This window comes from Chelonia mydas, chromosome 4 (assembly GCF_015237465.2).
Source record: "Chelonia mydas isolate rCheMyd1 chromosome 4, rCheMyd1.pri.v2, whole genome shotgun sequence".
NCBI lineage: Eukaryota > Metazoa > Chordata > Testudines > Cheloniidae > Chelonia > Chelonia mydas.
Genome location: NC_057852.1, coordinates 11,740,894 through 11,765,425, shown reverse-complemented (window position 1 = coordinate 11,765,425; position 24,532 = coordinate 11,740,894). Strand labels below are relative to the sequence as shown.

General features: G+C 49.6%; 1 protein-coding gene across 5 annotated transcripts in view; it reads left to right on the top strand.

Moving 5' to 3' along the window:
- Nucleotides 1–24,532, top strand: part of RBPMS (RNA binding protein, mRNA processing factor) — a 175,353-nt gene that overhangs the window by 52,841 nt on the left and 97,980 nt on the right. For 4 of the 5 annotated variants that reach the window (XM_043545186.1, XM_043545185.1, XM_043545188.1 and 1 more), the window contains exon 2: nt 16,667–16,744. In XM_043545186.1, coding sequence (XP_043401121.1) covers nt 16,667–16,744 — 78 coding nt within the window. Of the gene's footprint in view, nt 1–15,811; nt 15,925–16,666; nt 16,745–24,532 lie in introns of those variants that run through there. The other variant, XM_043545187.1, reaches the window with a different exon arrangement.

The following is a 24,532-nucleotide window of genomic DNA, read 5'->3' as shown; positions in this document are numbered from 1 at the left end:
AGGAGGGTGCTGTGTAATTTAACAATGGAATAAAGAACAAATTTCCTGTGGTCTGTATGTAAATCTTCCATACAATTTGTGGGCTAGATGATCTGAGTGTTTCCCTTTTAGATCAGAAGGGGCGTTCTCCTGACTTCTCTACCAACGTCATGTATTGCTATGCTGCATTACACTGCTGATACACGTCCGGGCATCTACTGCCTTGACCACGTGTCTTTTTATTACTGAAATCAAAACCAGTCTACTTTCCACATTTCACTAACATCACCAGGTAGGTCTGATTTCAGCTGAAGACACTTCAGACCAAATGCACAGACCCCCATCTGCCACGCCAGGCCCCAAGTGCCGTTGCTCACCCCCCGCAGTACAAAGTGGGGATAGGGCACTGCCACTCCAATCTGGTCACATTTCACAGCCACGCCATACAGCTGAAGCCTCTACTCCGGGGGAAGGAAGTGGAGAAGCAGGCCCATAAAGTTGCAGCCGTTTCTGAGAAAATGTTTGCACCCCGTCGAGATGTTGTTACTAATCGTGACATTTCTTTAAGACTTTGTGGAAAGGTAGCTCATTTTAGTAGCAGTAACTGGTGATTCACTGCACATGGTCACGTACCTTACAGTTACCTCCCCCTGGATCTAGGGAGCATGGGCAAATTCCACAAGAGTTTCTCCGGCTTGCCCCAGAGTTTGAACACCCCAGACGCATGCAGCGGGAACTGAGCGTGAGTGAAATACAGTGCACTGACAGCTGTTGTCTCACTTCCAGGGCTGCTCCTCTGGGGCTCTTAGGGTGACCAGATATCAAATGTGAAAAATCGGGACGGGGGTGAGTGGTAATAGGAGCCCATATTTAAAAAAAAAAAAAAAAAAAAAAGCTCCAAATATCAGGACTGTCCCTATAAAATCGGGACATCTGGTCACCCTAGGGGCTCTTCCTCTTGTAGCGTCTTGATGGAGAGGATTAGATGTGAGTGGCTGTGTCTGCAGGGTCTGTTAAGATCTCCTAATCTTCTGCACCGTGGAAGCCTGAGCAAAACCAGACAAGCCCAAAATCTAACTTTCACGTCTGTGTGTGCAGGCTGTGGGGGCGTCTGCAGAAGGGAAATGTGGAGCTTTGATTAAATTAGGCCATAGAAATACCTGTCCCCTCCTGCCCCAAATGCTGATGATCTGATGGTCTCAGAAGAGAGGTTCTTTTTGGTATAGACACCAGATAAGAGATCCTTTAAAGATCAGTCCTAACCAGCACTCCCCCATCTTCCCTCCTTGACTAACACTGCAGTATAATTTTGTAATTTAAAACTTGGCTGACCTGAATTTGAACTCTCAAAGAAAACAAGGCATTATTAAAGAGATGCCATGGCTTTCTGAGGCCTAATTTTAGAGGCCTTCTCAGAACTTTTCTCTCGAACAAGTTGTAGGTCAAAATGATAAAATCTATGTTGAGCTGCAGAGGATCTGAATTTCAGGATTTCTTTGGGTCTCTGGGATTCTTTCTTAGGATGATAGAGTCTTAATATTTGATCGTTTTTTGGGTGAAAACATTCTGTTTTCTCCAGTGCCACAACTGCGGGAGAGAACCGAGCAGCAGTTGGATTTTCTGGGGGAATTTTGGTTATTTTTGTGTGCCACTCCCTCGGATATGGGCCTGTTTCTGCTACAGGTACTCCATGAATAACCGAGTGAGGTTCTACTCGCATGAGTAGGCCTGGTAGAGTCTGACCCTAGAGCACTACCCGTCCCTTGTGCTCTTAACTAGCAGGAGCACTGAGCTGAAGCGTGGACTGGAGAGGAGAAAGAGTGACCAGAATGTCATTTTGGGGTGTCTGGTTCCAGCTGTATTTTTTTCATACTGTTTTCAGCATTGCCCATTGGTACGTCTCATAATATGTGGTGATTTTCCTGAAGTCCTGGCTCCCGGAGTCCTGGGATTATGTGAAAATCTTGGCTTCCATTTAAAAAATATAAGTTTCTAGCCCTTGTGGATGCAGAGAAAAGCTTGAAAATCTGACCCGAGCCTGACCTAAACATCTAAGCACCAGAGAGAAAAGAAAAAACAATCCAAATGAATTATTTTTTTTAAAAAACATCTTGCGATATTTTAGCCAATCCCTTAATTTTCTGAGGGCAGGCTCGTGATTTTTGAATGTCTGGGGTTGGCAATCCTCGCTTTACAGCAAGGGGCTCACTGGTAAATGTGATTTTAAAAGAAAACTCTGGTGTGATAGAAGACACTTTAGCCACTTTACATCATTGCAAAGGAGACAAAATCACTAAAACAAAGCACCCAGGATGAGTGAATAAGTGCTGGTTTGTATTATTAATTGATTTAAAAAAAAGAGAGAGAAATAGTGATCTATCAAACAGGAAGCAGCTGGCCTATCTCCTGGGTAGATGAGGAATGAAAGAATTCAGGGCCAATTAGAAAGCCGGGGGCGGGGGGGTCAAAGTTCTTGTATACGATACTTGTACAATATTTTTTTCAATATTTTGGGTGAAAAAAATTATTTCTTTTGTAAATTTACCTTTTAACAACTGTCCAACTCCGATTTCTAATAGCAGCCAAAAGGAGCTGAATGTTCTCCACCCCCATCCACTTCCTGACACCGTGACTCCTAGGATGGGCCGTGACTGGGGCACCAGTAATTCTAACAAGGGCAGCTCCCAGGCAGTCCGGCCTTGCCCAGGTCACTGGAATGCTACATGGCATTTCAAATGCCTGCTGGATTGTTTTATTCCATTCAGCTGGGGGGGTCCAAATGTTGCCCAGGTGCTGTGCCCCTTCACCCAGCGTGGGGAGCGGACCTGGAGAAAGAGGGCTGGGGTTTATGAGGCTGGGGCACTAGGGTCCAGGCATGCAAAGTCCAGTCTGCTGGCTCGCTTGCCGTGCGGCCCTTGCATGTATTCCTGGCCTCACAGCACACGAGATAAAGCTCTCTTTCCTCCAGCCCTGACAACACACAGTGGGCAGGGCATGGAGCCAGATGTATATGCTCAGACATGGAAACAGCCCTCCCCTATGCCCCTTTGTGCAGATTATCCTTCCCCCTTCAGGAGTCGCCGCGGGAGAGGGCTGCTGCCCTGTAGTCCTGTGTGAGCCGCCTCCAGGGGCAGCGTCTTTGGAGGGGGCACGGGCGCACTGAGTCCGAAGTCCCTTCGCGACAGATACCAGTCTGCTATGGCTGGGACAGCTTTGCCCTGAACCAGGCCGTCCGCTTTTCAGCCCGAGAGCCTGCGTGCATCGTGCTCGTTCCGATGGATGTGCAGGTCATTACAGCTGCTGCTTTGGACACACGCATGAACCTGCGTTCAGCGCTGGGGATCGGACGGGTGTAAATGCAGATAAAGCTATGGCTCTCGTGGCAAGTGAACGAGAATCACGTTAAACTGCGCTTTTCAGGCATGTATATGACCCTTGCAGACTAACATCCCACGTAAATGCTGACAGAGACCCATTGGGATTGGCTCTTTCTCCTTTTATGGTGATTTTGACATCTCCCACAACATTTCTGGCCCCGGGCCAGGGAGATTATAGATGAGATTACAGCACGCCAGCTTCTCAGCGAGCTGGCCATCTTTCCCGGGGCTTTGTCCAGATGTCCCCTGATGAACTTCTGTAAAGATCTCAGCAGCCACCAATGTCTTGCTTGTCTGGATGTGCTGCAGGCCGGCCAGGCCAGAGAGTCGACAGACCTTAGCAGCAACTAGGGCACTCAGTGCTATGGGAGGGGGGAATCCCCCTTTGTTCTCAACAAGAGACCCCGGGTGCCCACACTTCTGACAACCAGCCGCTCTAGGTAGGTGCCAGCTGAGCTTTTGGGGAAGTTGGTGGCAGAATGTGGGGGCCAGGCCCTTCTGAAAATCTGGCCCGGGAACTCCCTGTTTAGCAGGCAGAAGCCAGGGCCACGTTACCGTACGGATATCCTTCTGCGATAATAGAGGCAGTGCTGTGCTACCCGAGGGCCTGCCGGCTTTGGTGTTGCCCTTTGCGTGTGTCAGAGAGCAGGACGTGGTCAGCCATGCCTAGTGGTCAGAGCAGGAGTCCGTGGCCAGGAATCAGGGCAGAGGCCAGCCGCCAGAGCCAAAGGTCAGAGACGAAGTCAGAAGTGAGGATTCGGAGCTGAGGGTCAGAGTGAGGCAGGCTGGGTCCAAGGCAGGGGCAGGGCTGGGAAAAAGCAGGCACAGGAGCAATCGCAGCCATGGGCAAATGCTTTGAGCAGCCACCGAGCTGCTGCTGGGCTTAAGAGCCAGTTTGCTGACTCTTCCCACCCGTCGGGCGGTGCCGCTAATCAGGGGGGGATCCTTTAGCAGTGGGCGGGCTTCAGTCCACCCACTTCCTGGATCCCAATAGGATCCCTCTGCTGACACAGTTGCCCTCTCTTCCCTTCTGCCACTCAGCTCCCAGGGCCCAGCAGCAGGGGAAAAAAGCTCACATTGGCTCCTGGAGGGGGTGGGACAATTTGTTTAATTGGAGGTGGCAACAGTTGCTAGACAATTTTGTATCTATTTGCTTCCTTGGCATGAATAGACTGGTGATGACAAGAAGGCTAATAGCCTTGCTGTGTGATTTTATTGCAAGTCTTGTGATTTTGGGTGCATCTCTCAAACCCCAGCTTCTGGAGCCTTGGGATTTGGTGAGAATCTCAACTTTCATTTCAGAGAAAAATTTCTGCCAGGCCTTGTGAGAAAAGCTTGAAAACATGACTCAAATGCGACTCCCTAAACACTCAGAACCCAGAGAGCAGCTACAAAGAATCAACATTTGTTATTTTTAAAAATCTCGTGATTGGGTTAACAACCCCATGATTCTGGGGCCTGACGCCTGATTTAAAATGTTTGGGGCTTGCTTTGCTGCATTCCGTGTTTTTACCTAGCCTCTGTGTGCACTTTATTTATGGCTACAGCCACATCAAGTTTCAAGTGTTAAAACCATTTGCAGATTAGCAGGGTAGAAAGAGGCATCTGACACAAGGTGTAACATTCCCCAAAGGAGTCATTTCAACTCCTTCAGACTCCTAAATACAGACTGCACTTGCTTGCAACTTCAAAAGGAGCAAAGTCTGTACCCTGAGCCTAAGTGGTGCAAATTCACTTAATAAACATGTGAATAACAATAAAGGGTTTTAAACTCTGCTTTAACTGAAAATCTCAACTGCCCAGTAATGATGGAGCTGTTTAATGAGGCCTCCCTAATTATTCTGGAACGACCGAACGGTTGTGTAAGTGATGGCAGGCTAGAGGGCCAGAAATGTTTTCTGTACCGGTTAGTTTTGTTTTTCTTGATTTCCTGGAACAAACTGAAAGTCTTGTTGCATTTTATTGAAGCCATTAATCTTCTGTCCCAATACGCTGGGTAGTTATCCAGAAAGGAAGGAATAAAATGAAAATAAGCTTGGAACAAAGATAAAATTCAAATTCATTTCATTGTCGACTCTCAACCCACACACTCTACTCTGGAACTCTTCCTTCTTCAAGGGGCTGCCAACACTCACTCGAACATTTCCCGTACCGCCGCCCAAAGCTGCTGCATTCCTTGCCCAAATCCTTTCTGTGTGGGAATGGGCCAGCCCAGCCCTGCCCCTGGAGGGCATCTCCGCTCTCCAGTTCCCACTGCAAAGACGACACACAGCAGGGGTCTCTTTGGAAGGGAAGTAGCAGAGTGAGGTGATGAGGTTACTGGATGCTTGTATCAATAGCCAGCAGAGTTGGTAGCTGCAGTGAAAAAGCCAGCGGCGTGGTGTCTAGAACCATGCGTCTCCCCTCTTGGGCAGCGCTGCCAGTTATCAGACTAACATCTGCCTCTCAGGCTGCACCTGCCGCTGTCCTCCAGCCCTGGGCATGCTGGTTGGGCTGCTCTCAACCCCAGGGCGAGCACCCACAGAGTTGGGGCGGGGATCCAGAAGAGAAGCCCAGGAAGGGCCCAGTTCTGCCCCCTGTCTGAGAAAGGTGCTGCTCAGAGTGAGGGAGGGTGGCAGAATCTGGCCCTAACATCCGAGGCAGGAGCGTAGCCCACACCAGTCAGGAAAGCCTCGATTCTCCAAGCCAGGATTCCATCGCCTTCGCTCCAGCACTGAGAATGGCCCAGCTCATGCTCACCATAAGGCCCCTTCATACTCGCAGAAAGGGGCCCTAAACCAGCTGAATCTGTCTGCCAAGGAATTCCCTTGGTATTAGGGACTTCCCTGGCAAAGGCTGCCCTAGCCTGCTTCAGGTGCAAAAGGCCAGAGATCAGGGAGGTGCCAAGTGGCTACACGCCTCTGTGCTCAGCTCAGCTCCAGCACTGGGGGCTGTCTGGCCCAGTGACGATTCCCTAAGGGGCTGGCTCTCCTGTGTTTGTGGCATCTATGAGGAAGATTAATAAGACTGGGACTGTTCCACTTGGAAAAGAGACGACTAAGGGGGGACATAATAGAGGTCAATAAAATCATGTGGGGAAAGTAGATAAGGAAGTGTTATTTACTCCTTCTCATAGCACAAGAACCAGGGGTCACCAAATGAAATTAATAGGCAGCAGGTTTAAAACAAACAAAGGGATGTATTTCTTCACACAACACACAGTCAACCTGTGGAACTCTTTGCCAGAGGATGTTGTGAAGGCCAAGACTATAACAGAGTTCAAAAAGGAACTAGATACATTCTTGGAGGATCAGTCCATCAATGGCTATTAGCCAGGATGGGCAGGGATGGTGTCCCTAACCTCTGTTTTCCAGAAGCTGGGAATGGGCGACAAGGGATGGATCACTTGATGATGACCTGTTCTGTTCATTCCCTCTGGGGCACCTGTCACTGCCCACTGTTGGAAGAGAGGAAACCGGGCTAGATGGACCTTTGGTCTGACGTAATACAGCTGTTCTTATCCTGTTGCTCGGCTCTGTATCAGTTATTCTGTAACCCGTGTAATGCACAGTGTGAGATAAATTGTAGCACCAGTACCTTGGGCTGGGGGGCGGTTAGGCCTAAATGACCTTGTTACAAAGCATCAGAACAAATCTCTGAGCGGAGCCGATGTCTCTGAGTTAGGTTATTAATGACAGAGCTAGCTTACATATTACAGAGCTGGAGGACGGGGTGAAGTGCTGTGGGCTCTGGCTGGCAGTACAATTGTAATTACAAGGGGAAGGGATCGTCAGGGGTCAGTAACTCTGGCTGCTGATTGCGGGGAAGATCTGGGTCTAATATTAACTGGAGTCTCTCTTGTTTGTGCGCTGCAAGTTGAAACCATTCGACATCAAAGGACGGAGGAGCAGGCCGGGTCCAGCCGAGCCAATGAGGACTAATAGGGCGTGAGGTGAAGCCCAGCATTCCTGAGCAGCAGTAATGTCAGGGGACAAAGGACGCAGTCTTGCTCCTTTGACTTAGTTCCTGATGACTTCATTTTGGGGTCACTGAGGTAGGAGTGATTAAAAAAGGAACCTGCGAGGCCTGTCTGTGGAAGGAATGAGTTTCCCTCAGCGATAGGTCCCAGGATATGGATGGTTCCCCGCCGCACTGGAGATAATTTCACAAGACAACAAATATGCTCAAGGCCCTGCAGGAAGTGCTGCAGTGGGCAAGTGGGGACTGACTGGGTTTGGATCCTGGGTGTTCACCCTGGACCTGGTTGGGATCATAGGTGAAGTGCGGTAGGTGGCTCCACCTTGTCACCTGACGACATCCCTCCAAAGTCCAACATTGGCCCTGGGCATCCTGGATGGGATCTGGACCCCTGTGATAAAACTGGCAAAGCTCCCATCAGCTTCCGAGGGGGCAGGATTCCCCCAGTGGCTTGTCCACACTAGATGTGATGTTTCCATTCTGCACACAGCCAAGGCTTGAGAGCCTGTGGTTGCTCCGAGGGGCAGTTCAGGGTGATGGCTTGGACTCATAAACCTCTCAGTGCTTTGCTCTCTTTGTACATTAGTTGGATACCGTAAAAGCCAAAATCAGCTTAACTCTGCCCTTCCCCCCTTGCTTCTCCTCGCCCAGCTCATTCCCCATGCACTTTAATGCTCACTGCTCGCTCTGTCATGCCCGCTAGTTTCTGTCGTGAATAAGGTAGGGCGTCCCCCTTCCTCGTGACTGCTGCTGGTCACCCGTGGCCATGCCCTGCTCTTTCCAGCTACTGGAGCTCTGTCTGGGAGAGTCTGCATGGAGACTTCGGGTGTGGAAAGCTGGGGTGTAACTCTGCAGCGCACGAAGCGTCTATGTGGACCCTGCTAGTGCGTGCCGACAGTGCGGTGGTGCACATGGCTGTACTTGCATTTCAAGCAGCAGTAGGTCCGTGCACGCCAGGGAACTGTGAGTACGTGGCAGCAGGCTCCACGCGGACAGGGAGTGTGTGGCAGGCTGGAGGTGCCGAAGATGCACACCTTGGCTTGCCATGCACCATGTCTCCGTGTGGACAAGCCCAAAGTCAGTGACTCGGGTGTGAAGAAGCATGGGCAACCTTAACTTGGGCATTTCCTGGCTCAAACGGCGACTGGAGGCCGAGAAGTTCCGAAATAAGAGCCTAACTCTGAAGTCAGTGGCCCGATTGTGAAAAGAACTGAGAAACCAGCAGTTCCCATTGGCTTTAGTTGGAGCTTGGCACATCTGGAAGTGAGATGACTGACATAAAAGCAGAGGAAATGAGGTGGCATTACCATAGCATACAGCGGTTGGTTAGACCATTACTGGAGTTTGGGTCCAGTTCTGGTGTCTGCCCTCTGATGCAGACGGTGAAAACTTGGAGAGGGTTCTGACAAGAGCCTCAAAAACAATTTGTGGGCTAGAAACCTGCATTTTACCCCATTCGAGCCGCTGGGAGCTCAGCGCTTTGAAAAGTGAGGCCACATGATTTAGGTACCTAAACAGAAACATAGGCACCTGGTTTTGAGAATCAGCCCCCAGGTGTACAAAAGCAAAGACCTCGGTTTGCATCAGCCCGGTCTTGCTGTGGCGCCTTCTGTGTGCGCTTGTATGAAGCTTCCTGATTAAAGGCAGTTTTATGACTCTGATAAAAGCCCATTAACGGACTAAAAAGTGGAGAATGCCGTAAAGCACAGGCAGAAAGATTCCGTGTGTCTGTCTGTCATGCTGGCACAGAGGGCAGCAGCCCTGCGTGTCTGTCCTGTGCCTGGCTTGTCTCTTCCAGGTTTCACCACAGCCCGTGGACTTGCTCTGGGTCTCTCAGGTCTTTCCTCTATGGGCTAATAGACCTGGATTGTGCACTGTCATGTCTCACTGACAGATATCAAATGAGCTACCCCAAGCATTATCCCCACCGTTAACACAAGAGCTGTATGCACCAGGCCAGTGTTGTATAGCCAGACCAGGATACCCGTCACCGTTTAATAGCTGTCTGCCTGTAGGTCAGCCAGAGGTTATTTGTCACACAAACCAGGTCTGCTCACACTCCAGAACTAGCCAGAGATTTTGATAGATATCGGTTATCTGCATGGGAAGAAGCAAATGTAAAGAAGAGAAATTGTCCTGACTTGGCAGTTTTATGGGCATCTGAGCACACGAGCTTGGATGGGGGCTGGGCTGGCTGAGCGTTTTGCTAAAAGCAGACATTCCTCTCCTCCACCCTAGGCAGCCTTCACGCCAGTGCAGCCCTCTGCTGACTCCCTGTGTCACCTTGGCCCGCTTCCGCTAAGGTCTGTAGGCTCCTGACTTCCACTGAAATCAGTGACAGTTAGGAGCCTTTGTGGATCTGGGCCTTCATCCCCCTGTGCCTCAGATCCCATCTATGCCATGGGGATAACAGGTCAGCCCTGCCTGACGGGTGTGTGAGGATAAACCAGGGGTGGGCAAACTTTTTGGCCTGAGGGCCACATCGGGGTTCTGAAACTGTATGGAGGGCTGGGTAGGGAAGGCTGTGCCTCCCCAAACAGTCTGGCCCCTGCCCCCTATCCGCCCCCTCCCCCTTTCTGCCCCGTGACTGCCCCCCTCAGAACCCCCGACCCATCCAACTCCCCCTACTCCTTGTCCCCTGACCGCCCCCGCCCGGGACCCTCCATTCCTAACTGCCCCCCTGGGACCCCACCCCCTATCCAACCCCCAGCTGCTCCTTGTCCCCTGACTGCCCCACCCCCTATCCACACCTCCAACCCCTGACAGGCCCTCTGGGACTCCCACGCCTATCCAATCCCCCCTGTTCCCCATCCCCTGACCGCGCCCCTGCAGAACCTCTGCCCCATCCTACCGCCCCCTGTCCCCTGACTGCCCCCTGGAACCCCCTGCCCCTTATCCAACCCCCCCACTCCCCACCCACTTACCATGCCACTCAGAGCACCAGGACTGGCAGCCACACGTGGCCCAGCCAGAGCCAGCCATGCCCCTGCACTGCCTGGCAGGAGCTCGCAGCCCCACTGCTCAGAGCACTGGCAGCATGGTGAGCTGAGTCTGCAGGACAAGGGAGGGGCTGGGGGCTCGCCTTCCGGTCAGGAGCTCAAGGGCCGGGCAGGACGGTCCTGGGGCCCAGATGTGGCCCGCGGGCCGTAGTTTGCCTATCTCTGGGATAAACACATTAAATACGGCAAGGTGCTCAGAGAGAAAGAGATCCCTCCCTAGCCTCTTTACCTGTCTGGTTTTCCTGTTGTCTGTCAGGGCACACTGATGTTTGTGCGCAGTCAGACAGACACACAGGCTTGACAGGCTGGGATGGTTTCAGTTCCTTACCCCTAAGTTTCAGTTGTCAAGGAAATACTAACTGGGATTTGGTGTTTACTGGGTGGACAGGCATGGGAGAGGCCAATCAATTCCACAGTGGTGTGGAGCTAAATTGCTGGAGAAGCCGATGAGGGGCGGGCATCACTGTGACCTTTCATATCTGGCAGTAGCAGAGAACAGAACATGCTCACCTATTCCCCCAGCTGGAAGTTGATTAAAAAGCCACATCTTTGTGAGATAACTTGTATGTTCCTTCATCATTCCCTGTTCCCTCCTCAATTTATAGATACCCTGCTACTGCTCAGATAGTCCACCTCAGATTCACAGGTGGGGTGGAGTAAGATTTTTACTGGGGGCTGAGTTTGCTGATATTCGGCTTGCACATGAATGGAGAAGCCTGAATCTTGTTTCCACACAGAATACGCTTGCAGAGAGAGCAATGGTTTCCTTGTGTTGAGGTCAGCTTGCCTCAGTGCTGACCCTCCCCTTCATCGAGCAATAACACAGGGATCTAAAAACTTTTGCGGTACTTTTCAGGCTGGATAGAACTTTCTTTGGCAAGCTGCCATGGGTCACACAGCTGAGATGAACTCTGATCCTCCTCTTGTGCACAGCAGCCATGTGTCCCTGGAAACTGGAAACGTCCCTGTTCCAGGGCATGTCTGGGGATCCTTGTTGGTTACGCGCATTTGGTCCCCTGTCTCTGTGACCCTTGCAGAGTTGCTGCACGAAAGAGCCTCTGTCCAGGGGAGCTGGTGAAACTGACAACAGACTGGTGGGGTGCGTGTGCATTTCAAGGCCGGTCACCCTCTGACACTCTTTCCCAGTCCCAGCGGCAAGGCCTCTGAGTCAGTCTCCCCACCCAATCTCACCGTCTCTCCCTTCAAGATATTCTCGGTAAGGCTACCAGCCTCCCTATGGAAATGTAAACATGGGGCTATTTTAAGTGCTGGCAAACAGCTGGGGGAGTTTGTCACATTCCAGTTCCAGCTTCCATCACGACATACCAGCGGCTGAGTGGTAAGGCAGATGTGTTTCTACAGGCAGACTCGTGGGCCGTGGCCTATGGGCAAGGAGGAGTAAGGGCTGAAAGATCTCTTGGGAGCAACATTGTAACAGCCCGCAGATCGGTATATGGACTTGTGACTCATGGGCCAGACCCTCCGCTGGAGTAAATCGGCCCAGGCATCAGTGGAACTCCAGCTGATTGACATCATTTGTGGATTTGACCTATTGACTCCAGTGGATTGACTGGCGGGGAAGTCTGTTGTAGTATAGCCCTGTCCTGTTTGACCAGGAGAATGTAAAGACCAAAGGTTCCCCTTTAAAAGGCGGGCATCTCAAGTGCAATTCCCGCTCTTCTGACTGTCCCTATTGGCTTCTCCATCCTCTGAGTGTGTATTCGAGTGTGTCCCTGGCCTGAAGGAAAGGCACTGATAGTAAATCTCTTTGGAGTGCTGCAGGGGGAATGAGCGAATTCAGGGTTGGGGAAGAGTGGGTCTTCTGAACAAGCATTTCATGTCTTTCAAACTAGCCTCAGAGAGGAGTGTTTCACACAGACATTTGAGATATGACTTCAAGGAAGATGCAAGATACTCCTCAGTAAGGAAGCAGATTATGAGGAGATTCCCCACCTAGAGAAGAAAGAAACGTATAGCTGAAAATGCATCTTTCCATGATTAAATGTCAGGATGTAGCTTGAATTAAAGACAAGGACCGTACCACATTTGCCAAGGGCTGGTCTACACTGGGAACTTACACCTGCATAGTAATTACATCCCTCAGAGATGTAACGATGCCAACCCAACTCTCGGTGTAGACAGCGCTAGGTCAATGGAGGAATTCTTCCATCCACCTACGTGCCACCTTTCGGGGAGGTGCATTACCTCCCACCTCCCATCAGTGTAGGCACTGTCTATACTGAAGTGCTTACAACGTGCAGCTGCAGTGGTTTAAGTGTAGACATAGCCTGACTAATAGTCAGGCTAAGGAGAGGATTTGGCGACTATCACATCCCATTGTGAGAACAAAAAGTGGGCTTTCAGGGCTTATTTACCCAATTGCACTGCCAGGGAGACCACATGCACCTAATCTCTCCAGGATGGTAATGAGGTTGTATATAACATGGTGTGATCCTGTCCACAGAAGTGATGATTTAGGCAGATCACTGTCAGGGCATTATTTTAGAGTAATACGATCTACTAACAGTCTGATTTGCTGTGTTGATGGGAGCTGAAGATTTCCGAAGGGTTCATTGGGTAGGTTCTAATTTCCTAATTAGTAGTGTATTCTGGAAGCAAGATTCATTCGAGCTGTCCTCATCTTTATGAGGGGGCACCCTGGCGAAGGCTGTGTCCCTGCTCTCAGGCCTTTCTAAGCATAAACAGCGGTGCAGAAAAACCCTGGGAACATTTTTAAAAGGAAATCGTAGTAAATCAGGACGTGTGATTTAAAGGGTGCTGCTCTATCAGAGAAGTGAGGTTTTTAAACCAGTCACATTCAAAACATTGAAACTGACCGTGATCCCTTCCAAATTCTTGGAGCACGAAGTGGTTTTGGTTTGCCTTTTGCAGGGCATGTCTACACTGCCCCGCAGTTCAGACTATGGAGATGTGAATAGCAGTGTGCTCCAAAGTGCTGCTCTGTGTCTCCCCTGTGTGGACACTGTGGATGTGAACTAAAATTAACTTGTTCAGGGGCTAAGCTTCAAAGAGCCAGCGGGCATTGTTTTCAGAACAGTGGTTCTTCTTGTAGATTCTCCGGCACATCTTGTTTTGCAGGCAGCGTGGGAAGAAGCTAGCCTGAAATGGAAGGCTGCACTTTGTAGAGTAGCCCCTCTTCAGAAGAGGATTTTTAGCAGTACGGAGTTTTCAATGAATGACTCACACGAATCACAGTAGCTACGGTGCAGCTAGCTTATGAATAGGACCCTACCAAATTCACGGCCATGAAAAACGCATCACAGACAGTGAAATCTAGTCTCCCCCTGTGAAATCTGGTCTTTTGAGTGCTTTTACCCTATACTATACAGATTCCACGGGGGAAACCAGTGTTTCTCAAATTGGGGGTCCTGACCCAAAAGGGAGTTGCAGGGGGGTCGCGGTATTGCCACCATTACTTCTACGCCGCCTTCACAGCCGGGCGGCCAGAGAGCGGCGGCTGTTGGCCAGGTGACCCGCTCTGAAGGCGGTGCCCTGCCAGCAGCAGCACAGAGGTAAGACTGGCAATACCGTACCAGGCCGCCCGACTTCTGCGCTGCTGCCTTCAGAGCTGGGCGGCCGGAGAGCAGCGACTGCTGAGGGCCCAGCTCTGCAGGCAGCCATGCGGAAGTAAGGGTGGCAATACTGTACCATGCAAACCTTACTTCTGCGCTGCTGGCGGAGGCTCTGCCCTCAGAGCTGGGCTCCCGGCCAGCAGCCGCCGCTCTCCAGCTGCCCAGCTCTGAAGGCAGGGCCGCCGCCGGAAACAGCACAGAAGTAAGGGCAGCCGTACCGCAACCCCCCCTACGATAACCTTGCAACCCCCCCGCACCACCCTGCACAACTGCTTTTTGGGTCAGGACCCTACAATTACAACACCATGACATTTCAGATTTAAGTAGCTGAAATCATGGAATCAACCATTTTTAAAATCCTATAACAGTGAAATTGACCAAAATGGACCATGAATTTGGTAGGGCCCTATTTATGAATGACAGCGTTTCAGAAGGGGCATCTTGCTGTTGTCCGTGCACTCCAGTTCATGTTCAGGAATTATTCTATAGCCCTCTTCTATGCCAAGAGTTGCTTGGTGCAGGATCCTGGGTCCGGGCATGAGTAATAGCAGCCTAAAGGCTGTTTTCACTTGTGACAGCCAGCTGTGGCCCCCAAGGTACTGTACTGGGTTACAAATTGGTGCAACACAGGAGCACTCCACTCCTATGCTGGGTGCCGGCAGAGGAAGTTGGCACAGGAGCCAGCTATGCCAACATTGCATCCACTGAGAATTCCCAGATACTGGGGCATTCTTAGCTGGCCAGGTGGAGCCAGAACCCAGCCAGGGTGTACCCCTATTTTATTCCATTCCATAGAGATTCTTATACCGCCCTCACCCCTGTAATGGCTGAGCACCTTAGAGGAAAGCTGCTGGAGCAGAGGAAGAGAACCAAGCCCTTTGGAGACACCCCATGTGTAGCCTTAGGGCTTGGCAGGCACCCTTCCATGTTCCCTGCGAGAGCACTTCCCGCTCTTGCCGAGTGCAGTGTGGTTAACAGGCTGAGACTTGGATCTGCCATATGAGCGAATGGGTTTCTAGTCCCAGCTTGGGGAGCCCAGGAGGCCTTGCCCAGCACTGAGGGTTGTGCAGGGAACAGGATCATCATCAGCAGCAGTAGGGTTTCCAAAAGCACGTGAGTTAGGTGCCTTAATCTGCTTAGGTGCCATTGAAAGTCCCACTCGGCAGCTGTCTGCATTCTGAGGTGCCTGAATTCCTTTGGGAATACGGCCGTTGTCCCCAGCACAGTGCACTTCCCCATGGCCAGTGAGTGCTGTGATGGGGAAAGCAGCTGCCGTGGAAGAGGAGGATCCGGGTTTGTGTGCTGGCTGACCGTTGCCCGCTGTGTGTGGAACACTGAACGGGGCAATGCATGGACTGAATACACAGGAAATGCCATCGTGAGCCGTTAGAGAGATCACACACCCAGCAAACCTGCCTGAAATACACAAAAGCGAGGAAACGGAAATTTAAGCCATCCAACAGTACAGACTCTCTGCTGTAATATGGATCATAAACATAATAGTACCAGCACACATCTTACCATTCCCACAAATACCCTCCACCACAGACGCCCTGTCGCCATGATTCTGCCTCCCGTTGTCCATTTGTCATGCACACCCCGTTCCCAGATTTCGTTACAGGGTTGTGGGTGGGTCGTGCAGTAGCTGATTCTGCTGGGAGATGGTAGCCTGGCAAAGGGGTGTTACAGAATGGCAGTGAAGAGGTCTGATCGAAAGCTGGTATCTCTACGGGCAGAGTTAAGGGTGCAGATTTTTTGTGTATTAACTTCCTAGGTTTTTTGAATGCTAGAATTGGAGAGGGGTTGGACAGGAGGGGGCTACACCTCTAGGGGAGTGGGAGAGAAGTGCCGCTGCTGGCGGAGAAGATTTTATCCCTCAGCAGCTGCAGGTGAAAACTTCTCCATTGTAGGATAAAGTCTGAAAGAAAAAGTCTCCAGCTCCTGATGGAGAAGGTTCTGCATGCACCTGGCTCCAGTCAGTCAATCAAGTTTCTGTGTGCCCAGCTGTGCTCAATCAAGGTTAGGTGCACAGTACATACATTTTCAGTTCTTGCATGAATCATAGTTAAAAGTGACCATCAGTCCAAATTCTGGTTTGTAAATAGCTGTTGCACAAGATCTACTCAGGACCCACTTCTCTTCCAAGTGCTGTGTGGTGAAACAATGTGTTTAAAGCAATATCTGTGCTGCTATATAGAGGAACCAAACAAACTGTAGAGAAAATGAAAGGACCATAAAAATCTCATCCGGTCTGGCATTTAACACCAATTGGCCACCTACTTTTAGGGGAAACCAGGAATTCATGACCCATTCCAAGCCCAATTTAAAATTCCGCCTTAACTATGGAGTCACCAGCCAGGAGTTTTCATAATGCTGAGGGATTTTCATGTGCTGCCAAAAACAAGCTAGACCATGTGAACCTCAGACAGGCAATGGCCATCGTCAACCACTCGTAACAGCCGTATCTGGACAGAATTTCCCGAGGCCAGCAAAAGGCACCTTCATGACCCAAGGAACAGTCCCCTGCCAAATTTCAAAGAGCTTCTGCAAACCATGTGAGTGTTAAAACTTTTCAGAAAAAGGTCAAAAGAACCTTTAATAGTGCATTTCTCTCCTTTCCCACCAGGCTATAGGAGGCAGTGTTTACACCTGAAGCGAGCTTTAATTAGGTTCTTCGTACAGATTGTCTGGAGTATTTCAAATTCTGCAGTAGATTTTGGATGCATATCTCAATTGCATGTTTGTCTTTGTTGATTTCTAGGTCCGGACTCTCTTTGTGAGCGGTCTTCCCCTTGACATCAAGCCGCGGGAGCTCTACCTGCTCTTCAGACCCTTCAAGGTACTGTTTGTCTGCCCTTCAGGGATCTGAAAACACATGTACTCCTCAGAGGAGCGTATTGCTGTATCTGACACACTTCTCCACTAACGTGGCCACATCATTATATAGCTAGTGTCAAAAGGGGGTGCAAGAGATGTGAGTAACACTGACGAATGGCTGAGTATAGAGTGGCGAGAGGTGTCTCAAGGTGTGAGCCAGGGGTCAGGAATAGATTTGGTCTTAGTTAACATATTCATTAGACAACTACCAATTGGCCAAAGGTGGGCTTGTGGGATGGGGCTTGGGAAGTCTGGGTTCAGTTCGAGGTCTTGCCATGGACTCTCTGTGTGCTATTGGACCAGTGGTTGGGGCCTGATGTTCTGTGGAGCTGCAAATCCCATTGACTTGAGTTGGGGATGCTCAGCACATCTGACAATCAGCCCTTCATTAATGTGTGCCTCATTTCCCCACCTGTAAAATGGGGGTATTGTTCCTTCCTTATGTCACAGGGATATTGAGAGCCTAAACCCATGAATGTCGATGATGCGCTCAGATACCGAGCTCTTTGGAGCCACAGAAATGCCTATTATGGGGTAGTTAGTGGCAGGGATGCCTACTTCAAACCAGACTCTACTTTACACTGAAAACAAGAGTTCATCCTCTGCTTTTCAGATGAAACACAGCCTGGCCAAGAGTTTCAAAGGCCGGGCTCCTAAATCGATGTTCAGACATCTAACTAAGGAACTTGATTTTCAGACGTGCTGAGCGTCCAGCACCCACTATTGACATCACTGGACACCGCTCAGAACTTTAGAAAGTCTGGCTACCTTTAGATTTCTGGGGTTTTTAAATCTTGGCCTGAGATCGAAGTGGGCAACATGTATTTGAACTTGTAATGCATGTGGTGTAGCACGATCGAGTGGTGTTTGGAGCTCATCGTACTGTACTAACGTAAAGGCAAGCTATGGGTGTAAGATTTCTCTACTATATTTGGTGCTAGGTATCATGATACTAAATATGCCAGGAAGCAGGAATAATTCAGGCAGTAAATAAATGACTACAGGTCTAGAGAGACTGATTAAAATAAAAGATAAAAGCTAACCCTGTATAGTTTGTACTCATTCTTGTAAGGTGTAAACGCCAGCGGGAGAGGAATTATTTAAGATGGTCCAGGGAGGTCAAACTGAAAATAGTTAGATAATATTAAGGAGACAAGTTGGGTGAGTGTGATGGGGTGCAGTAGGCCCAGAGGCTCCCTGCTGAAAGCCTCAGGATCCTGCCACACCAATCCCAGGAAAGGAGAAGTAGAGGAGTCCTCCAAGCAGCCTAGAGTGGCTGCAGAGGGCAGCCAATCAGGGCCCAGGAGGGCAATATAAAAAGGAGCTGCCATGCAGCCCATACTCAGTTCCTTGCTGGAGCCAGAGGAAGGCAGGTGGTGCTCCTGGCTGGCCAAAGGGAACTGCAGCACCACGGACAGCTCAGTGCTGGCACACAATGGTGCGTGACTGCTATACTTAGGGTCCCTGGGCTGGGACCCAGAGTAGAGGGCAGGCCTGGGTCTCCCCATAGGCCACTGGGGAAGTGGCCCACAATTAGACAATGATATACCTCCCAGAAGGGGATCTGAGCTACTCAATGGCCCAGCTGGGGTCCAAAGGTTCCAGAGAGGCAAAAAAACATTGCCTCCAGGGAGGAAGCCCTGGAGGTATGACCCGACTGAATTGCCAGAGCTGGGACTGTTTAAAGACTGCAAATACACCTGACCAGAAGGGGCGCTTGTGAGAGGTGGACGTCACGTTGTTACAGTTCATCTTTTATTGGATCAGCCTCTGTTGATGAAAGAGACAAGCTTTTGAGATAATATGGAGCACAGAAACATGTGGGCTAAAAGTATCTAGGGCAGGAGTATCTAGTACCTGTGGCCCATCACCATGGCATCTGAGCACCTTCCCTGTAAAATCCATGATGATTTCTTTGTATTGCGGTAGCCCCTGTGGTCCCAGCCAAGGTGGTGGCTCCATTGTGCTGAGCTCTGGACAGAACAGAACAATCCCTGCCCCCAAAACCCCACAGTTTAAAAGACAAGACAGACAGAGAGCTATCAAGCAATTTGTCAAAGCCCCAGTATAATGTTGGATGTAACAACCAGAACTGGCCAGGAATTTTTTTTCTCAGAACGTTTTTTAGTCAGAGATGCTGATTTGTTGAAACTAAAACTTTTAGCAGGAATGTACCGGGTTTACAAAACTTTGCTGATGAAGTTTCTCAGGTCCAGGATGGAATTTCTGGCCAGAGTGTGAAAGAGCCCCCAGAACAGCCAGTAACCCAGTGGGCATTCATCTGGGATGTAAGAGATACAGGGTAAGTCCTGCTCTGCCATTCTCCCTCATGCCAGGTGAGTGAGCTGGCCACCAGGCTGTTGGCCATTTTGGGGCAGGTCTCTCAATCTCTCCTGCTGGAGGCATAATTAAATTGTCATTGGGCCAGAGAAAGCAAGACCGTGATTGGCTCCATAGGCTGATGATTAGGGTGCTCATGTGGTAGATGGAGAGTCAGTTCCCTGTGTTTCTCACATTCCAGGTGAGCAGCCTGACCATCAGCCTGTAGAGTCAGTGTGTGTCTCTCTCTCTGCCCAATGAATATGAAATATCCATACCATGCTGTATAACAGCTCCAGTAGGAGAGGTCAAGAAGCCCACCCTTGAATAGCCCGGTGGTCAGGCTACTCAGCTAGTATATGGGCGACCCAGATTCAAGTCCCTGCTTCCAATCGGGCAGAGCAGGGATTTGAACCAGGGTTTGCCACATTTCAGGGTAGCGCCCTGACCAGGGGCTATTGGCCACTCTGGGTTCAGGCTCTCTCTGTTTCATCCCCATGCAAAAGGGGGGAATGTTTTGAAATCTTGCCAAGTTTCATGCAATGAGAAATCTATTTCCACGCCAGGTCTATAACAATTCCTTTCCCCACCTACCCTCTGTCCAGCTGCCAGTCAATGCCCTTCACTACCCTTATTCACCCCAAGTCCCCTCCGTCTACCCACCCCGGCCCCATAGGGAAACACTCCATCTCACTCTAGTTGGAGGAGTTTAGAAACTAACCTGCCAAATTGTGAGAAGGTCCCATCCGCTGCCCATCCTTGCCTTCTATGCGTGGTTTGTGTAAGAAGGAGCAGCTACTGATTACATCTGAGCTGTACCCCATGCCTGCACTGACCTCTGTGAAGGGGTATCAAACCCTGCACCAGCATGGGAGGGGTTAAGGAGCTGCTTTGGGCTGGAAAGTCCCAGCCCTCCACACCTGCCACCAAGCCAGGGCTGGAGGAGGAGTTAAAAGGAGGGAACTCCACTGGGATGGGGGCAACTGGCTGTTGAGCGCCCCAGCACCCAGACAGAGGGCTGGCAGCCAGCAGTGCCTCTGCCCTTGTCAAAGTAGGACAAGAATACCCTGGGCTAAGAAGGGGAAAGGGACTGACTTGCATTGGGGACCCAGTGGACTCTGGGGTGGACTGCGATGGTACCAAGGCCCTCGGGATTAAGAGAAGCTAGTATCCTGATGGAAGCTGCCTTCAGGTTTTCTTTCTCTTCCTTTCCACCTTTATTAAACCTTCATCCAGTGTTGAGATAAAAGTAACATCAATGGTGTCACAGGGGAAATTTGTACCCCAAAGGCATTCAGAAACCAAGAACAATCCTTCAGTGTTTTAGGTGAAAACACTTTATTTAACAAGCAAATTGAAAGAACTAGCAGGAGTCCCCTTCAGCATAAGTCTATATGCAGTTTTCACACATCAGCATTGATGTGGAGTGGTCAGTGCATGCAAAGTCACTGTGTTCTCCACATTGTTTGCACTTCTTCTAGTCAGCAGTCCTTGGGCAAGTATGGCAGCATCCACTGTCGAGTTTGCCAGATGCTCCAGTGGTGGCTGGTTTTCAATGGTAGCCAGGGGACAAGAGTGCTGCTTTGATGGGCATGGTTAGATGATGGGTATAGAAGATTCTTCTCTTTATACGTGCACCTACAAGTTGTTCTCCTAGACTGATAAGGAACAAGGCGTTTTCTTTTTCTTGGTCAAGTGTGGTGCCAAATAAGATTGTCACTGATCCAAACAATGAAATTTGCAATGCCAACAACATCAAGCATGTTGAAGAAAAGAACCACTGACCACTTTTATTTATCTTGCGCTTGTAGGAGTGCATTCTTGCAAGATGGTCCATGTTACCAGCACCACTTTTAGTGTCCGTGTAGTGGAGTATTATGTGGGAGAACTATTTCTTTTTTGGTCTCCTTCTATAACCTAGTCATGATGCATCATCGACAGCATTATTATCAACTTGCCCTTCTTTGGAACCTTGGAAACCAGGCTGAGTGGCTCAGCAAACCCAAATCCTAATGACCGTTATTCTCTGCTGTCATGTGGATGCATCTTATTGGGTATAGTCTGGCTTGTTTCATCAGATTGTTCTAACGCAGGTCACATTTTTGTTGAGTAGAGCTCCACCAGTATTCAGCTAGCTGAAGAAATTATCCCCATCTATATTTCTTCCAGGCTTATACCAGGGCTGACCCACAAGCTCCTCATTGTCTGTTCATCAAATTTGTCTTCAATCAATGGAAACAAGGTCTTCCTTTTTTTAGAGCAATTCTCAACGCGATCTGGCACAAAGTCACTATCATATAATATGTTGTCATCACACGGTAACTTTCAGGGTTGCAAATCATTTTGATAAGGTCAGAAGCAGAATACTGTGCTGATGTGTTTGCAATCTTGAATCGTGCAACTCAAGAGTCTCCTGAGTCTGGATTGTTTGGAGCACAATACCTAGACAGAAAATCCCCTGAAGAGTATTATGAAAAGAGAGCCAGCATCAGCCTGCTCTGTGTGGAGGATACCTGACAAGCCTGGATCTGAAGGGACCAACCTCCCTGGTGTACCTTCTATATTGGATGCCTGTATACAGCAACCATTGTCACTGCCATTACAATATAAGATACTCTCACTAGATGCAAATGTGAACTACTAAAAAGAGAGAATAACAGTGCAACACATTTGGGGGTACTTTTGTACCCCACATACCTTTTTTTTTTTTTGATACAGAAAAAAATCTTTTTCATGTTAATTTTCATTTTTCTGAATTGTGGGTCACTAGTTCATGAGTTATAGCAAAATGTATGTTTGCGGGGTACAACATAGCCGTCCTCCACATTCGTGGGGGTAACAACTCAGCTCCTAAATGGGGCACTCTGCAAAGGACAGATTTGTGAGAGACCCTCTATCTTTTTATGCACACTAATTGTGTGTGTGTTGTTTACAGCATTTCCTGTACTGATGGTATAACCAGTGAATCCCTGTTTAAATTCCCCTTCATCCACTTTCCACTGCCTGAGGGAATTTTGTTAAGTGGGAGTAGGGTGACCAGACTGCAAGTGTGAAAAATCGGGACATGGGGTGAGGGGTAATAAGTGCCTATGTAAGAAAAAGCTCCAAAAATTGGGACTGTCCCTATAAAATCAGGACATCTGGTCACCCGAAGTGGAAGACTCCTGGAGTCTTAAATTCCTCCAAGTAATGCGGAGGACACACATTGTATATTTCAGAGTAACAGCCGTGTTAGTCTGTATTCGCAAAAAGAAAAGGAGTACTTGTGGCACCTTAGAGATGCATCCGATGAAGTGAGCTGTAACTCACGAAAGCTTATGCTCAAATAAATTGGTTAGTCTCTAAGGTGCCACAAGTCCTCCTTTTCACATTGTATATTGGAGCCCATGGACACAGAGAGTTTCTCTTGAATCCCAAATTCTGAGTTAGTGTTTCCTGTTTGTGATTTATTAAACTAGGAAGTAGCCCATACAGTGTTAAAAACACCCCTCTCTCGTTGTTCACTGACATTTTAAACTCAGTATTCAGATTTGCGTATGGTTTTAGACTAAACGGCTGAAGCTTCACTGTGAAGCTGAGGAAAGTCCATTAATGTGTTTGTGCAGCACCATGCACAATGGGGTCCTGGTCCAGGAGTAGGGTTCCTAGGTGCTACTTTAATGCCCATAATTAATAACAATGTTAATAATATTAAAATACTTTGCCAGACTTTGGAACCCAGTAGCCCCATCCGAACCCATATGCTTTGCTGAGCTGGGGGAATACCGCAAAACAATGTCTGCAGACGCTGGACTGAATTTTTAAACAAACGAGCTTCAGCTGTGTCTGCCCTTCCTCTGTGCTCCCCTTTCACAGCTATGCCAGCAAACACGTTGATTGGCAGGAACGTTCACAGAAAGAGCAAACTGTCCGTGAATAGCGCACGCTATTTGCAGAAAGCCTCTTTTGGCTTTATAATCCTGAGTACTTTCGCTGGGTCCCTGATTCTAACAGCTGCACTCCTCTGCTCAGGGACCAGACATACACTGTAGGGGAGGTGACAGGCGAAAACTTATTCACACAGAGTTGGATTTTCAAAAGCACCTCAGGGTGCTGGACGTGCAAGACCCATTGACTTGCAGCGGAACTTGCGCTCCTAACTCATTCAGGGGCTCTTGAGAATCTCACCAGAATCTATTTGATGAACCATTGCATATAATGAGTGCGTACAATCAAATCCCTTGGGAATGTGGGAAAAGAAAGTGGTGAAATGTAAATAAATGACGAAGTATGAGTCAGTCTTTAGCAGAGCTGGGGCGTATCCGAATGCTCCCCGAAGAGCTGAGCTCTGTTAGGAGGCACAATGAGAGCTGCTCTGTCGCTCCGCAGTGCTATGGAATTTATCAGGTCATGTTTTGCCTGTTGCATCATCCATTTCCCCAAGAAAGGCTGCTTCATTGATCATTTCATTCATTGCCCGTAGACATGATGAGAGACGATGTTGCAGTATTTTTTTCCTGGCAGAAGACTGAGAAGCTATTTCAGTCTCCCTGATTACATGAGCGGTCCAAATGCTGCACTGATTTACATTTAACTGCATGACCATGTCACCTTTAACCCTCTCCAGACCCACAGAGTCTCCTAACCCCGCAAGAACTGAATCTGGGATATTGTCTCTTTTAAAATACAGGGCCCTGTTATCCACATGAGGATCACACTTCAAATATCCACTTAGCAATACTATGGAATACTGTGGAATTCCAGACGCTGGGATAATCCTAACACGCTTTCTGTCGTTTCTTATTTAACTTCGGTCTTAAATTAGAATCACACAAAATGCGTATTTCCAGGTATAAGGAATAATTGGGCGCAGGAAGTTGGCTCCAGCTTTTGCAACTAGAAGAGTTGTAAGCACTTCTGTCTCATAGCTTAGGCTCTTTGGGCTTGGCGAAGCTAGCTTGGCACAGGCCCTGAGGTGGCGGACAAAGGTGGCTATACACCAGTTCAGCCCCTGCAATAATTTAAAGCAACACCCCTGTGACATACAAGGGGACAATCTAGACTAATGAGTAGCTGTGTCCAGAGGTGGATTATGATTTTGTGGGGCCCTGGGCCAGAGCAAGTGGGGGGCCCCTCCCCACTCCTTTCATCTGCAGTCGTCCGTCCCCCCCCTCACCTCCTCCCTCCCATGCTCCTGCGGGGGAAATGGGGCCGGGGCGCGGGGGCTTTCCCTGCTCTGCCTGCCCAGTGTTCGTGCCGGGGAGCGGGGTTGGGGTGTGGGGGCTTCCCAGCTCCGCCCGCCTGGTGCTCCTGCCACGGGCAGAGCTGGGCAAGCACCCACGCCCTGCCCCTGTTCCCCGGCAGGAGCACCAGGTGGAGCGGGACAAGCCCCTGCGCCCCAACCCCGCTCCCTGGCAGGAGCGCCAGGCAGAGTGGGGCAAGCCCCTGTGCC